Raw genomic sequence first — 16,774 nt, forward strand, 5'->3', positions numbered from 1 at the left:
TTCTGTGGCGTTATCAGGTTAATAGCAACAATATTTTCAAAAGCGTCCCTGATTATTTTTGTCATTGTTTCGTGCACTAAGAGGTTAAGAGCTACGATGTATTTTTAAGGATTTCTAGATTTTTTTATCCCGAACACATTTGATATGTTACAACAGCACCCACTGCGCGTTTGAAGTACGGACGTTCCTCAGTCGCCACCCCTACTCCTTTACGAAAGTGGTTACGGGAGCCAACTAACATCCATGCTCATTCTCATTGGACAAGCGCAGCCCCAATCACGTAAAAGAAAGTAGAGGAGGGCTTTAGATTTTAATGGCAGAAGTTTGAATCTCCTCCTTTTCTCACCTTTTTTTTGTTTCTTGGACGCATAGATATGGCGCTTAACAGTGAGTCGCAGTTTACAGAGTGGTGACGGATGGGCTGCAGAGTAGTTTGAATCGGTATATTTTAATGGATAAACATTATTCTTCCAGGATGGTGAAAAGTGAAGATACTAGCGGAAAGACTCCGGGAGAAACGTCAGATAAGCAGTTTGCCATGCCTACCAGAAAGGTAGATGCGTATGTTTTGGTACTTGTCTCTTCGCTTTTTTTCAGCCATTATGGTTATTGCCTATTACAGTAACTATAAATTACAACAATGCATACATTTGTTGATCGTTAAGAGTACAATTTTTAAGGGAATGGAGTCCTGTAGTTTAGCATACACGTCTGTTATTTGTTGCTATGTACTTTATTGTCAGGAAAATGCCAAACATTTGTACTGTGCTGTTGATCAGACCCAGGTCAGGCCATCATTTTACTATTTTGAAGATGGGTACAGGGTGTTTGTTCGCCCTATCCCCCCATCATGTTTTAAGCTAGGTATATTCTTTTTGTTGAACTGCCTTTAATCGATGACCTATTTTTTTCGCCTGTGGATTAGCTCTGTGATATTTATCGTAGATCAGCGTGCTTAGAATCGTTAGAAAACTATTCGTCCGGTAGTTTTAACGAGTAGCCTTGATCACGTAACGTTGCAATATGTGCGTTTACGTGCCAGATGCGCAAGCGTACTCTGGGAACTGTAAGGAAATGATCTTGATTGCTTTTTGACACTGGCCCAATTTTTGATGACCCGTTGTGTTTAAAATGATTTAAGCATATACACGCGCATTTAACTGGCATTTTTTTCAAACGGTCGTCTGTGTTCCTTGACAGGTAGTAAGTTTCTGTTAATTGAAACGTATGGGGCGTGTAATGTTTTGATCGGGGCTGGCAATGGGCGGGGCGGCGAAATTGCAATGTATTGACCCACAAGATGCGCAGTAGCAAGCCCCGCCCAAACCTCGCCTGCGACCAGTTTGATTGCACCGCCCACTGTTTGATTGAAAGATGCCACGAAAAACCTAGGTAATATAGACCTACAACCAGATTAGCAGAATTATAAAGAAATTAATGTACGTATAACAGTAATTATATGCTTATTGCAAAATACTTGTGTACTGACTCATTTGGGGGTCTTAAAGTTTATGTTCCTTGAAATTCCTCAAAGTTCTACATTGAAAGAGTCTGTCACACATTCAGTGTTAAGAATTATTTTAAGTGAAATCCATGGTAAATTGAAATTAATCATATCCGTTCATTGAAGGTTCTTTTTTAGTAAAACCAGCATATTTTAACCATCCACATTATGAAGGCGTCCTCGTTTTGGCGATGGAAGATTAAGAGCGTTCGTGTCAGTGGCTCTTTCATTCTACCGTTGCTTGAATGTTTTCATTAGTGGAACTGCATTGTTTATGTCAATGGCATTTCATTGTACTGTTACTTGAATGCTTTTATTAGTGGAATCGCATAGCTTATATTAGTAGCTCTTTCATTCTACTGTTGCCTAAATGCTTTTACTAGTGGAACTAGGATTTCTGCCAGTGTCTCTTTCATTCTGCTGTTATCTGAATGTTTGGTTATTGGAACCGCAGTGTTCATGTCAGTGGCCTTTTCATTTCATTGCTACCCGAATGTTTTATTAGTGGAATGGCAATATTTGTCAGCAGACTACGATGGAAAATAATACTTATTTTTATATGTCTTAGGTAGACATTTGGAAAGGAAAGAAAAAACTATATACATGATAATATGGGTGTCGCTTTCAGCTGGTTAGTATTATGCCATCCCATTGTGATATAGGGTGGTAGTAAGAAACTGTATTTCCTGGCTTGCAAGAATTGTCACAATGGTTGCTAACCCTTAACCCCCCCCCCCAATGTACATGTATTTTCCTGTAGTTTTGGAAGTATTTTGAATGCGCTAATAATTGTAGAGGAGGGGGATGGCTCCGCCCTCCCGCATGTCAGTCGCAGCAGGAACGCCCATTCCTGCGCAAACTCTTGTGGTGGGTTAATATAGCAGTAACCCATGCCTGGGTGTGAGTAATGCTGGATTTACTCACGGTTGGTGTGGTTTGATCATGAGGGTGATGCCCGAGTGGCCAAACAAAGACAACCGTGGGTCAATCCAGCATTACCTACACCCAGAAGTGGGTTATTGCTATTATACAGTGACATTTAAGAAAAAAAATATTTTTCTTAAATAATGACATTGTATATAATGCCTCCTTGCTGCCCTTCTGCAGCTGTCTGGTATTCTGCGGCAGTTCTGATGTACTGTGCATGCGTATGCTTACGCAGTACATCAGAGTTATGAGCAAAAGCAATGGAGAAAACAAGATCTCCGTTGCTCTTTACAAACTCTCTGTTAAAGGAGTTTAACCTAGCGAGACAGCTTTAAAAAAGCAACAGAGAATCTCCGTTGCTTTTTTTTAAAGCTGCCTCGCTATGTTAAACCCGTTTAACATAGTGAGACAGTTTTGAAAAAAGCAAAAGTGTCTCGCTATGTTAAACCCATTTAACATAGTGAAACACCTTTTAAAGAAAGCAACGGCTATAGGAAGATCTCTGTTACTTTTTTAAAGCTGTTTCACTATGTTAAACTCCTTAACAGCAACGGAGATCTTGCGACTGGACCTTTTTCCATTACTATAACTCTGGTCAGCGTGCACGTTGTAAATCAATCAGTGTGCACATTTTGGAATATTAATGGGGGGTCATTGTATAATGCACTTAAATTACGCCGGCGGGGTTGTTTATTACTGTCTCGACGGGATTACGGTAATTCACTACTGTACCATATTACGTCCGTTTTTGTTTTGTTTCACGGGAATGCATTCAGAGTGTGACCCGTTAATCCGACTAGTATGGATAGTTAACAAATGTAGAAAGTGAAATGATCTATTTATTGGGATGAGCCTGAAATAGGTTCAGTGGGATCAGCATTGTACCCAGTTTAACAAATGTGAAATGAAATCTATTTTATTTCAGATGTTTGTCTGTCTGTTAAATATTTGGAGGGCCGTGTCTCTCAACTGTCTGTCTAGATTTTCGCCTCAGTCTTGTTCCGTTTCGCATAAATTGTTTTTTTTTTTTTTCTAGCACATTACTGAGAATTGACATAACTGCATAATGACACACTTTTGAGTTTCAGACTTTAAATCCTTTAGAAAATGCACGCTAAATTTGTTTAAAACCTGCCCTTATTTTTGGGCCTTTGTCCACCCAATATTTTAGGCTTTGAACAGATTTCTCATGTTAAGAGATTGTAGTGGGCAGGAATTACTTGATTGGCAGTGTTAACTGGAAAGGGTACCCATTAATATTCTTAGGCAAGTACTGCTTTCTGGACATTTTAATCCTGGCAGTTTCCCTGTTTGTGCTCGATAACCCATCCCATTTGGTTATAGGTTGACCTTACCCATCCCATGGTCGGTAATAATATATTATCCCTAATAAGAATGACTAACTGAGATGATACCATGGATAATTTGAGGGGACCCATTCATGGGGATAAAGCATTTAGGAGCTGCATCCATCCATTAGTTGTACAATGGGCAGTTCTGGAGTAAAGGTTCTGTTCCCCAACCATAGATCCAAGTTGCATTGAAAAGTAGACCCGGACGTTTTTTTTTTATGTATAGAAAGACTGTATCCTCTGTGAAATACAGTGCTCCTCCAAATCATTCTGTTGATGTTGCAGAAGAGATCCTTAGAGTAGTTGTGATGCATTTGGCTTGTTTCTGTCCAGTCAGTCCATCAGAAATAGGTCGGAGAATTCCTTGTATGCCAGATACGCTCTCTGTAGTATGTCAAGTTTAGTGATGGGGCTTTGAGCTGGTCCATGTAGAACATGTTTAGTATCTGTATTCTTTTACTAAGGTATTTATTTGGGCATTCCAATTGTTGCATATGTCTGGGCAGTTGCATGCCAAAGGGGGCATAATATTCACCAGTAAACCCTTTCTCTTTGCACCCGAAGTGCCCATGCTGAATCTCTGTGTAATTTAATGTACTTAATGGCTTAATGTTGCCACATGCATCTGCCACCACCTCAAATCCTGTCAAGCTGTGCACTCCCAAGTATGGGTGTGGTAAATGGTATTGTGGCATAACCACAAAAACAATGCACGTGGCCAAGCTTTAGTAGTGCACACCTCAAAAATGCAAAGGCCCAACATCAGCAGTAAAAAAAAATCATAACACTAATAAGTATAACACTTTGCTTGGCATTATTGACTGCCTGTAATCTACATTGATTTAGCCAAAATCATTTTTTTTAAGGAGAGATGAAAAACTGTGAGGCAAAATCAGGAAGAGTTGAAAGCTATGGTTAGCAGTTGTATTTGCTTCTCCCAGAACTTGTACAGGGCCAGCAAAGCCCCCACCCCAACTATTTCATATGTAGGAGGGGAGAAAAATAGTTTATTTGGCAAGGGGAGTCTGTAATATGTTAGAGTGTAGTAAAATACTATAGTAATTGTGCACTGTGAGCATTTTTTGCTGTTCCTACGTTTTTGTTAACCTTGGTGGGTGAACTGCCCTTGACATTTTATCCACCAGCCCCTGAAAAGGGTTCCTATTACATGATTGCAGACACATTCTGTCTAATGCGTCTTGATCGAACATAAAAGCGAAAAGGCAAAACAGTGAAGCGTCTCTTAAGCGAATTATTTCCCTGGGGAAGAATTTGCTTGGTCGCTTCAGTTACTTTGCCGTTTTTGGCAGTGTAGTGTGATCTGAGTTGGTATATTTAAGTGGGGGGGGGGGGCACAGCCCACCATTTTATGTAATGTTTTAAAGTTTTTTATTTATTTTTCTTGGAACGTTGATTTTTTTTTTTTTTTTTTTTTTTCTCCCCTTGGAAAAATAATCGCTGTTCTGAGGTTTCGACATTGCAAGCTTTCGCTTACATGGGGTCTATTAATCATAGTTCGCTTTTTTAAGTGTTCAGTGGTGTATTATAGACCCTCAAACTGGCCCAGGGTTCAGATGGTCAGATGGTAACACTGTATATTGAAAGAGACCATTAGGATTACAGAATGCATGTTTAGTGTCATCTTGTTAAGCCCTGTGTCAAGTATCTGGAATTTTGTGGGTTCTTTGTCACCATTGTCTGTTGTCTGTATAAGATGACTGTCAAAACTTTGAAGTGCCATTCAGTTTCGTAAAGTTATAGCAGTATTTGATACTTTGTTGGGCTTTGAGACTTAACATAGGTCTGTTCCATGCACTTTGTGATTTTTCTATTATGTTTAGATTGTGCATGTTTTGAACTTTACATACAAATTGTGACTATCATTTTATTTAGTCTTCCTCTTCACCAGTTTACTATTGTATTTGACATACTAATTGGTCCTTTCGCGTATTTTTGTGGGTGATTGTAAAGATTAAGATGCACCTTCCAGCAATCATGCAGCTTGTAGACAGGGACTGAATTGACAGTTGCCTTGACGGGAATACTTGTCTTTCCTAAGACTGTCATTTAGTACAGAAGTAATGGGTTACTGCACATGCTCTCTGCATGGCATGTATGCACTGAATTTTGCATCGTTTTCTCACCATTTTATTTAGCTGTCTAATTACTTTTTAACATGACCGTTTAACTGTCATCATTGCTTCTGAAGTGTGGGACTGTAGTGTTGCTGCTTTTTTAGTTAATTAGTTTTGGCATCATTACCTATAAGCAGTAAACTGGCCATGGGGTGGGTGCACGCGCACAACTATAATATGGAAGAACATCCATGGCAGTGTGAACCTCGATTCTGTATGAATCCCTGTTGACGTGACACTCTGATCCTGTATGCAAAAATGGGAAAAGGGGTCATGGATGAATGGACCCATGGCAGTATTTCTCTTGATTAAGTTTTGGATTAATCACATAATAAGGGGAGTATTATTGCTCTCCCGGTCGCCCCTCCCCTCATTGTAATACTTTTGAAGGAAATAAAATGAAAATACATTTTATTGGTGGGGGATTCAGAGGCAGCAGTGCCCCCCCTCCAATAGGTGCAAATACCAAAATTAACCAACTGTTCTTGTAATTTCTTTTCTTTAATGGGCATTGTGTTAATGTTGTGGCTGTGTTAATAAAACTGGTAGTGTTGGCATAACCAGTGTGCAACATTGAGGGAGCTTTTGTAGTAAAAAAAAGCAATGCTTTTGCTTTCTACTGTGCATCTCTGTTTGCGGTAGCGAGTTCTAATCAGTCTGAGACTGCTCCTTTTATTAACAAAAAAAAATCTGACTTCCTGTTTTTGCACTTTTTTGACAAGGATTCTTCTAGCTGTACTCTAGGTGGGTACAGCCTAGCCTGTCCTTTAGGAACTGCTGCCTGCAGAGTTCTGGGCTGACGTGCATTGCTTCAAAGCAATTGTGATACATTTATTCTTTGGCTTTTCTTACTGTATTGATTTTAAAATTGCCTTAAATGGCCCTTGCAGTTTGGCCAGCAATTTTTCCTTTGAGGGCACTAGTACCTGATATCATACTACCTAATATACTGTATTAAACCTCTCTCTACTATTCCATCTGTCTGTGGGTGTCATGGTTCAAGCGTTAATTACTGGCATAATTGATGCGTTCTCCTTAAAGTGTTAGGATATGCAGCTCAAAACTTCATTTAAGAAGCGGTGAATGTGCTGTGCCAATATTCATTGAAGTAAGTGAGTTATAGCGCATCTTAAGTGAATGTATTTTTATCTTGATGTGTGTAGTGACTGACGAAAGAATTTTGCATGGTCAATTGCTACATTTCACATTTGGAAGCCTTCTTTTGTGTTCAGTTTCAGATTTTACCTAGCTATTGCTGTTGCCACCCTTGCCCTTGAGTGGGTACTGTCCTGTGTGTTAATTTTTCTTTCCTTTTGTGGACCCTTTTATTGAAAGGGTAGTTCAGAATAAAGTTTGTGTTGCGTCTTTCATTTGCAGATTCTTGCTGCTTAACACTCAATTCAAACTTAAGCTCATAACTCTATTTTCTTGCTTATCTCCGTTTTTGTACTTAATTGTTTTGAAGGCCCTCACCCAAGTTCCTTTATGTATGTGTGAGTTGCATGTCTCCTTTTCTAGTGTCTATGCCAAATCTCTTCAGGGTTTGATTCGGAATCTCTATGCAAGTGTCTGATGCTAACACTTTTGCTTTACTTAAAATCCTGAAATCATTATCAGTATAATTAGAAACCAGTAGGAGGATGTTTTCCTAATAGCAGATGGTCTGAGCTTAACTGACTTGTGTGGTAAAGGTGTACCAAAGAGCAGGTGTAGGTTGGAACAAATAAAAGGATATGGGTTTGTGGAGTGTTGCCTGTATAGCGTTTCCACTGGTAAACTGCATTTCCATGCTGCAAGTTGCTAATGAACCTCAGATCAGAAGATCAGTTGCTACAACCCCTGCCTGCTTATGGAGATATTTGTTGCCATCTTCGTCTATTTTCCATGGCATCTTCTTTCAATATTTTAGCTATAAGAACACAATCAGATTTCAGGGGTTTACTGTTATTTTGACATGGCAAACATACAGCTCTTATTTTTGGTAGTGTAACTGGCTGTAGTGAGTACCCGCATTCTGGACGGGTCTTAGAAATTCTTTGTTCAATTTGGCCACTGTTTTGGGAGAAGTATTGTCAGTTCTGATGGCTTCTTGCCACAAACATCTGTCAAAGTTTTCTTCTGTTAGGTAATGGTTTGTCAGATTTTTGACAGTTACATTTAACTTGACTATCATGACCACTTGGTTTCATTCTTGAATTTGATTATTTTGTAAGTAGAAACAACCCCTCATTTGCAAATTATTGTTAGTAATATTTGCCTTCTGGCAGAAATTTGCGAAAAGTATTATATGATCAGATTCTAGAATACATTCTGAACTATGTTAACTGACATACAGCATGGTTTCTTTCTAGGTCTGGGATTTAATCTATTAGAAACCATAATCCAAATACTAACACTGATTTATAGCTTATTAATAGGGTATATCTTTGCTGATCTCAAGATTGTTTGTTTGAAGCAGTAGATCATTCATGCTTGCATCAAAAACTGTCCTATACAACCTTTTTATATACAGGACTAGAATGGGTTTAACAGCTGAATAGTAGCTTTTTGGTCCATGTACCCTTGTTCCACGGTCCTAATAGTAAGCCAGAATGTGCTTTGTGCTTGAACCTTCAAGGAGTGGGGGTGGGACAAAATGGTCAACTGTTGATTTCTTAACAAACTGCACTGTCATCCACTTTGTTCTAAACGTAAAGTCAGAAGTTCCTTACTCCTTTACATATGCTAGTACAGTGCTCTATAGAGCACTGCTATAATTTCTAAAACTGGAACAGGAAGCTGCACTAATGTCCCACTGAAATTTGGGAAATGTAGTTTAAAAAGATTTTAAGATGGCAACTATGGGACAGATGCAGATATACTTGTTTTACATACCTAGGATAAAATATGCAGCAGTTATTTTTGCTAGTTGTTGCTCCAGACCTCATACTATCATTTTACACTGGTCATTGATGATATTAAGATTTTTTTAGTGCACACTCTTTAATACACTTTTTGCTACACTACATTGATAGTCATACTGTGTGTGAGACAGAGAAATCTTTTAACACAATCGTCTGTATTGCCTAATTTGCAAACCTTTTGCACTTGTCTTTCACATTTATCAGCATAATTTGTTAAACTATGTGAATTGCTTTCATTTACTGAACCAAATTTGAAGTGTTTATATTCTTTCTGCATTCTTGCTTTAGTCTTGACTGCTTGCTGACATCAGTCAAGTAGTCTTGTAACCAGGCAAGTGAGGATTGGGAAAAGCTTAGTGAAGAAAGGGTGGAAAACGGTTTACCGTGGGACACCACGTTCATAGATTAGTATTAAGCTAACTGCCCTTGCGAGCCATTTTAAGCATAGCCAATTATCCTTTGTGAGACTCAAACTTTGCACCTTGTGCTTGCAAGGCAAAACACCTTAACCATTAGGCCACAAGAAAATAGAGGATATATATTTGTGATTATTTCTGTGTTTTATTATGTCTGTGAAAGGGCAGTGGTTGTACTATGATTTGGATGAAAACCATGTTGAGACTGAGTTAATAGGTTATTTGTTTGAAGATAGTACATGAGTTGTGTGTGGACAAGTCTTTCTAATATTTTGGACAGTGGGCATAAGATAACAATTGGTTGGTAGTTCAGTATTAACCACCGCCTTTCTGGAGGGGAATTATATGGGATATTTTCCATAAGGTAGGGATTTTTTGTTCGACCATGGATCTGTTTATCAGTATGGAGACTGAGTATGATATTGCTTTGGCTGCTATTTTTAGATACTGAGGTGGTAAATTGTCAGCGGCTAGTGTTGTAGGTTTCAATTTAGCAAGCATTTTGTTACTCTTTTAGTTGAGACTGGGTGAATAGAGAAGGTAGTTCCAGTTTCATTGGGAGTTGGTCTGTCTAGTATAGTGGAGGTTGGTTGTTTGGATAGGGCTATTATTGACTGAAGTATTTGTTGAATTGGGTAGCTATGTTGTCTATTTTATTTGAGGTGGTGGGTTGTGGGGTAGTTGGTTTACCTGGTTGAAGTGTTTGTGTGTTGTGTTTTGGTTTGGTGAGCAGAATTTTTTGGGATTTCTATGGCATTTAGTTTGGATTTCAGCGTAATATTTTGTTTTGTCTTTGATCTGTTTTTTAGCTTGGTTTCTGAGCTCTTGCTAGCTTTGTTTGGCAGTATTAGTTTTTGTTTTATACCACTGATTCCATGCTTATCTTGCTATTAATAGCGACCTTGTTTCTTTTTCTAGCCATGGGGCATAGTTAGATTTTCTGATAGGTGCTTGCATGTTTAGTATCGAGAGGAAGTTTTTGTTGAAATGGATAGCATCTTCCATGTTTCTGTGGTAGTCAGTTGCAGTGGTTTAGGGAGCTTATAAAGTTGTCGGGGTTAAATTGCTTCATACTGATTTACTTGCTCTTTTTTTTTTTTTTTTTTCCTGATAATTAGGGTGGTGATCACTTAAGGAGTCGGGGCGACAGCCAGAGTGAAGGATGTGATATGGTTTGCTAGTTAGTATCCAATCTAGTCTTGATAGAATGTTCCAGTGTTTTTCAGTGGGAAAACTGAGGTTTCTCATTTTCCTCGAAGTACTGTTGCAGAGATTTTTTTAGAACCTATAAAGATTCCTCATGTCTGATTTATGTTTGAGGATGTATGTCTTAATGCTTGCAGTTTTCCGGATTGTCTGCTAGTTGTCTCTAAAAAGGCAGATGGGATGCATTTATACACTGTTCCCAAACCTGACCCATCAGCTGTTGCCTTGGTTGACTCTTCTGCCATTTAGCACTTCGGTAATTCCAATCCTGCTCTTTCGTGGAAGGATGGGAAAATTATTGATGTGTATGGGGGAAAAAGGTCTATACTTTTGCAACTTTGAATTTCAGAGTTTTGAATTGACAGGCTTGTATGTTAGTTTATTCTGACATATATTGTGAACATATGAGGAATGTTTTATCTGCAGTTTCCTTTATTGTACAGGTAACTACTCATTGTTTGCAGTGTGTGTGACTCTCTAATAGACCTTCCATGGCTATGGCTACTGGTACAGTTTTAAGGAGGTTTGTTTGGCTGCATTCTCAAAACCTCCCAGTTGATAAAAATAACCTCTTAAATTCTCCCTTGGGTAGAGATTGTTTGGCCCCTCTGCTGCAGAGGTGATGAAAGTGTGAAAGGGGTAAGCTGATCCAGGAAATCTAAGACTTTTCACTCCTGCTCTTTCAAGTTGTCCAACGGATTTTCTTTTTCCCCAGCTAGTGTTGGCAAAACAAAATAAAACAGCCTCAACAGAATTCGGGTAGATAGATGTTTAGGAAGTGGTAAGCAGGTTCCAAAAAGGCGCCACACTGGTCTGAATGACTATTCAAGTGACAGTCTCCCACCCTGGCCCATTTTCTCTTCCAGAGAGTCGTATTCATCCAGACTTCATGCATTTCTTAAGGTTTTGTTTATCTAGATTACATTTATCAGTTCTCTGCCTTTGGACTGTCCACTGCACCAGGAGTGTTCACAAAAGTGTCTAGCTGCAGTTATAAGTCATTGCAGGCTTCAGGATGTCTGCATTTTTCTGCATTTGACATTACCTTTGCAGAGTCTAACACTTCAGGTATATCTGTCCTGGGTGAGAGATCTCTTGCACAAGCTGGAATTCCAAGAGAACATTTCAAAAGTCTTCCTTAACTTCTTCACAAAGGATTGTGCTCCAGGGATCTCAACTAGACACCTAGTTGAAAGAGTTCAACTAGACACCTAGTTGAAAGAGTTTTTCTTCCACAGGAAAAAGTTGATCAGATATATTTCCATGGTTTTCTACTTGGACTTCTGTTACTGTGAGGGGAATACCTCAGGATTCTGTGAGGGGAATACCTCAGGATTTTTGGTCTACTGGCATCTCTTTGGTCCTGGCATCAACACCTTCTTTTTAAGATCCTAGTACTTGGGTTTGTCATAAGAGAAATCACTTTGTGGAGACAAGATATCTTTAAATCAAGGTCTCCCCTGCTCCAAGGCAGTCTGTCATCACAGATGCTTCATACTTTGCTTGGGGAGCAGTTTCAGGACAGGTAAAAGTGCAGGGGATTTCTGACTCCAAAGACAGACACGAGCACATGAATATCAAGGAAATGCGCCCTGTTCAAGGCGCTATTATCTTTTGTTATGGGGCATCTTCAATTGGTTGATGACAATATCATGGTGATGTGGTACATCAACAAGCAAGGGGGGAACCAGGTCAGACCCCCTTTGCAGACTAGCCATATTAAATTGGAATATAGCCTCACAATGCAATTTCACTATACAGGCATCCTGTATTCTGTCAGAGCAAAATTATCTGGTAGACAAGCTGAGCAGGACCAGGGCAGACCCACCTGAATGACTAGTCCATCAAGATTTGATCTCTCTATGGGGGGGGTTCCTCAGGGAGTCTCCTGTCTGGACAATCAACTGGTATAATTCTGTTCTAGGATTCCATGCAAGAAGGCCTGGAAGACTGGTGCCTCTTCTTTGGGCAGGAATGTTCCTGTATGCCTTTCCATATGGTACCCAGGGGTTCTCATTTTGTTTGGAAGCAGCCAGGGACTGTTACCACAAGCTTCCTCACAGAATGGATCTACTCTGAAGAATTTGGGGTGTTTGATACACCTGACATCAGTCATCTTCAGTTGACTGCCTGGATGATAGGGTCTTAATTCCTTTTTAGGCACCTGTTTTTTTTTTTTTTTTTTTTTTTTTTTTTTTGAGGATGTGCAGGTACTAAAGGAAGCAAGAAAGCCTGCTACTAGAAAATCATATTAGCAAATGGAAAAGGTTTTCTAGTTTGGTGCCAGTAACATAAGCAGCACTCATTCAATGCTAGTTTGTTCTCTGGTTTTACAATATTTATGCAAGGTACTATCATTTGGCCTTAAATGAATGTTGGCAGATAAGTAACCGGCCATTTCTGCATGTATGCCCATGGATCCTCCTTTCAAGGCGGTCACTTTTTTCAAAATGTTTTTGAAAGGAATTTTGCGTAAGAGGCTGCCACGTAAGCTGGTGGGACCTCCTCAGGATCTAAATTTTCTATTGGAAGCTAACAGTTTCTTCGTCTGAACCAGCTAATCTGGCTGACTTGAGGATCTTACCATAGAAGACAGTTTTCCTGAACCTTGCAGAGGTCAAAGCTATCAAGAGTTGCAGAGGTCAAAGCTATCAAGAGTTGCAGAGGTCAAAGCTATCAAGAGTTGCAAGCTCTGTGGTGAGTCAACCCTGCCTCATTTTCTACAAGGACAGGGTTACTTTTTGTGACCTAATCCGTTTTGGTGCCAGTGTTGACTTTAAGCCAGACTATCCATCTCCTTGTTTTTATTTTGTGAACCTAAAAATGAGGGGAAAGTGGGTATTCCATACCTTTGGATATCCACTGACAACTCTGGTAATGTCTTCACCAAGCTAAATCTTTCATATCAGTTGGTTGTCTTGTGTTGTGATGGTAAAAAGTGACACACTGTGTCGAAACAGATGACTTTCCAAATGGTTGTCTGAGGCCATTACCTTTTGTTATACTCACCATGACAAATCTGTTCCAGGCAGGGCCAAGGCCCACTCAGCAAGGACCTTGGCTTCTATTATGGCTTTTTGGAGAGGGTTGCATTCTAGAAGCTGCTACTTGTTTCTCTATACCTACTCTTACATTATAAACTTGTTTCCTTCTCTAGGTCATGCTTTGCTAGGCCCATTGTTCTGGGGCTTCTGGACCCTTCTTCCTCCTCTGAAATATAATTAAGTATGGTAATCTGTCCACATTAGTTCAAGCCACTGCAGTGGTGATCAAGCCACTGCAGTGGTGATCAATATGAAGAACAAGTTCTACTTAATGTAACAGTAGATATTTGAATGATCACTGCTGCAGTAGCTACTCCTTTATTTTATTTATATATATATATATATATATGTGTATATATAAAATTATAAAGGGAGAGAGCTAAAGCTACAGCAACAGTGAGCATTTGAACATCTGCTGTTGTACATTTACTTTACTTTCCCAGCTGCACTGTATGCGACTGCCTCAGGAGGTAGAGCTAGCTTTGTCCAATGATCTAGGAACTCCTAAATTCCCCACCTAAGTGGAGATATTCAGAGGGCATGACTTTCTCTGGCATAATGAGGGACTGTTTTTGTTTTTTCACCCCGCCACACCATTTTTCTTATCTGCCATCTTTAATATAGAATATTTGTTATTGGTGTTACTGTATCATTTGGATGTGATATTGGTTCATTTACCAACAAGAAGGTTCGTTTTCTGTCGTATAACAGTGCAATTTTGTGTAGCTACACTACGTTCATTACCATCACTATAAAGAAGAATTTGTTTGATTAAGGAGTTTATACATACTTGATCATCCTTTGTTATTACAACAATTCCTTTTTTACGTTGTACTGTTCATTAGTGGCTGCAATTGCTGTGTGCTACAACTCTTATTCAACGTACTGGTGAAATAGTCTGAGTGGAGAGAATTTGTTGTTTTTTTTATAAAACGCTATTCATCAGCTGCATTTGACGAGCGTTGCAGCCACCAACAGCCAAATCGTAGTTTCATTTATTGAAGTTGGTTTGGAAACCAGGATCCAAGGTTTGCTGGGATTTTTAGTCTATCGGTAATTTTGTTTTCAGAACTTGGTTTATAACTTACAGCTACCTGATCGGTCTCCTGGATGTGATATTGGCATATTCTACCAAGGTTAGTTTTTTTGTTGTATTAAATTGTGTATTTACACTACACTAATTACCCTTACTACAAAGAAAAATTCTCCGCTCAATTCAAGGAACTGTTTACTATGTGATTATTCCTTGTTATAACTGCAACTATTTTTCTTGGGTTGAATTGTTAATTAACTGCTGCATTTGGTGAGTGTTGCAACCTCAGACAACGTAAGTGCCAAACTGTTGGAGTGAAGAATTTGTCTTTGAACTATTTAATTGGTTGAATTGCTATTGGCTGCAATTGCACTGCAGCCCACGTATAGCAAATTATAGTTTTGGTACAAGGAGAGATTTTTACCTCCAAATTACTTTTGGAATCGTTGTTATTTGCTGCATCTTCAGTTATCGCTGCTTACACGCAGCATAATTAGTTACGGTTGTTGTGGAGAGAAATTGACTTCATTGTCCCAAATACTACTGTCTCTGATTTACTATTCACTGGCTGCAATTGATGGGCATGTTGCAGCTTACAAATAACTTTCATTGATATTTGCACGGGTAGAGAGATCTTGACTTCGACTAACTCGTTTAGAACTTTCTCTCCTTGGCAGTATTTGAAAGTGTTGCAGTACATACACAGTATATTCGCAGTTTCGGTTGGAAGGAGAGGCTGTGATTGCAAAACATTACCTGCTGAACTGCCAACTATTGGCTGCCCTGTTGCTTCTTGCAGCCTACATTTAGCGTCCTTGAAGTTTTGCTTTGGTGAGGAGAATTAGAATTTCATTATTAACCATTTACTGCATTTGGTGAGCGTTGCAGTTAACAAACATAGAATTTTTAAACAATTTTGGGTTGAGATATCTTGACCTTAAGTTTATACATATATTATACTTTAACAATGCATTGTTTACTGCAGGAACATCTTGAGATTACGAACAGCGCAATAATTTGGGTGTAGATGGTGAACCTGTTATTACAGAATCTGAAGAACAGTTATTCACCTTACATTCTACACCCAATACTAGTATGCAGAAAAATGTTGGCAGACAACCCTCCAATAGTCCAACGAGAGGCACAGTGATGTCAGAAAGTGGTGACGCTGGGTTTCCTCGCCCTCCGGCGTCATCAAATACAAGAGAAGAGCGAAACGGTGCAGCAAATAATGTTTTTTCCTCTACAAACAATACTACAACTTCCAATATGGACTTAAAACATTTTCTTCAACCCTTATCCTTAAACAAGACCAACCATATACCATCTAGGGATATGGGCACATTGAATGCCCAAATGACAGAATTTGAAAAAACACTGAAAGCCTTTAAGTCTCTACAGATGGACAATGCTTTTCTAGAACGTTCCTTGGAGCTTAAACAAGTACCCAAAGGTTTACGTATTTTCAAATTACCACATGGGTTTGAAGAAGGAACTGAAATATTTTCGGAATTACTGTTTGACAAAACTGGTCTCGAGCTTTTGAGACTTATTATTCGTAATAACACTGATATTTTAAATATTTTAAGTGAGAAATTGTGTTTTTTTTTTTTTGGACAGAAGTATTAAAGCAGATTTTATTATTTGAGCACAACAAATTTAGATTAGACAATATTTACAGGGATATGGATAGGTACATTAATAAAGGTTTAGATATTAAGAACCATAAAATAGGGACAGTTACGACTATAAAAACAAAGTCTACATTCATTTTAAGGAATACAAAAACATGAAATACTACAGTCAAACTTCAGGAAATAATAATCAGAATAGACACAACCCTACTTGTGTCAACGAACATATACACAGAAGTAATGTGAACAACACCAGTGATGAAGTACAAACAGTTTTTTTAGAGCAGCCTACCTTGAGGAGGTCAGAAAGGCAGGGCAGTCACAATCAACAGTTGCACAACAATTACAACAGGGCGACATACAGAACAAACTCATGGCACAGGTAGATAATACTATTCCTACCGGGCTAAACCCTGAAGAGTTTAATGACTCTTGTGTTAAGTATGGATATACACAATGTGGATATTGAGGTGTATGAACAAAATTATATTACTTCGGATTCTTTTAATAATGTTTTAAATTCTTCAGAAGATGTTCACATTAGAAACAATTGTGATTGTTTTAATCTATAATTTTACTGAACAAAATTTTGGAAACAATTTTTTGGAACTACTCAGTAA

The 16,774-nt window shown here is 38.8% G+C and overlaps 1 protein-coding gene across 1 annotated transcript in view; it reads left to right on the forward strand.

Moving 5' to 3' along the window:
• Nucleotides 1-260: 260 nt before the first annotated feature.
• LOC122791854 (ADP ribosylation factor like GTPase 14 effector protein) overlaps nt 261-16,774 on the forward strand; it is a 183,598-nt gene continuing 167,084 nt past the window's right edge. The window contains 1 exon segment of the mRNA XM_044059829.1: nt 261-553. Within this exon segment, the coding sequence (XP_043915764.1) occupies nt 452-553 (102 nt within the window). The 5' untranslated portion in view covers nt 261-451.

This window comes from Protopterus annectens, chromosome 17.part0 (genome assembly GCF_019279795.1).
Source record: "Protopterus annectens isolate FY-2018-M chromosome 17.part0, PAN1.0, whole genome shotgun sequence".
NCBI classification, from domain to species: Eukaryota; Metazoa; Chordata; order Ceratodontiformes; family Protopteridae; genus Protopterus; species Protopterus annectens.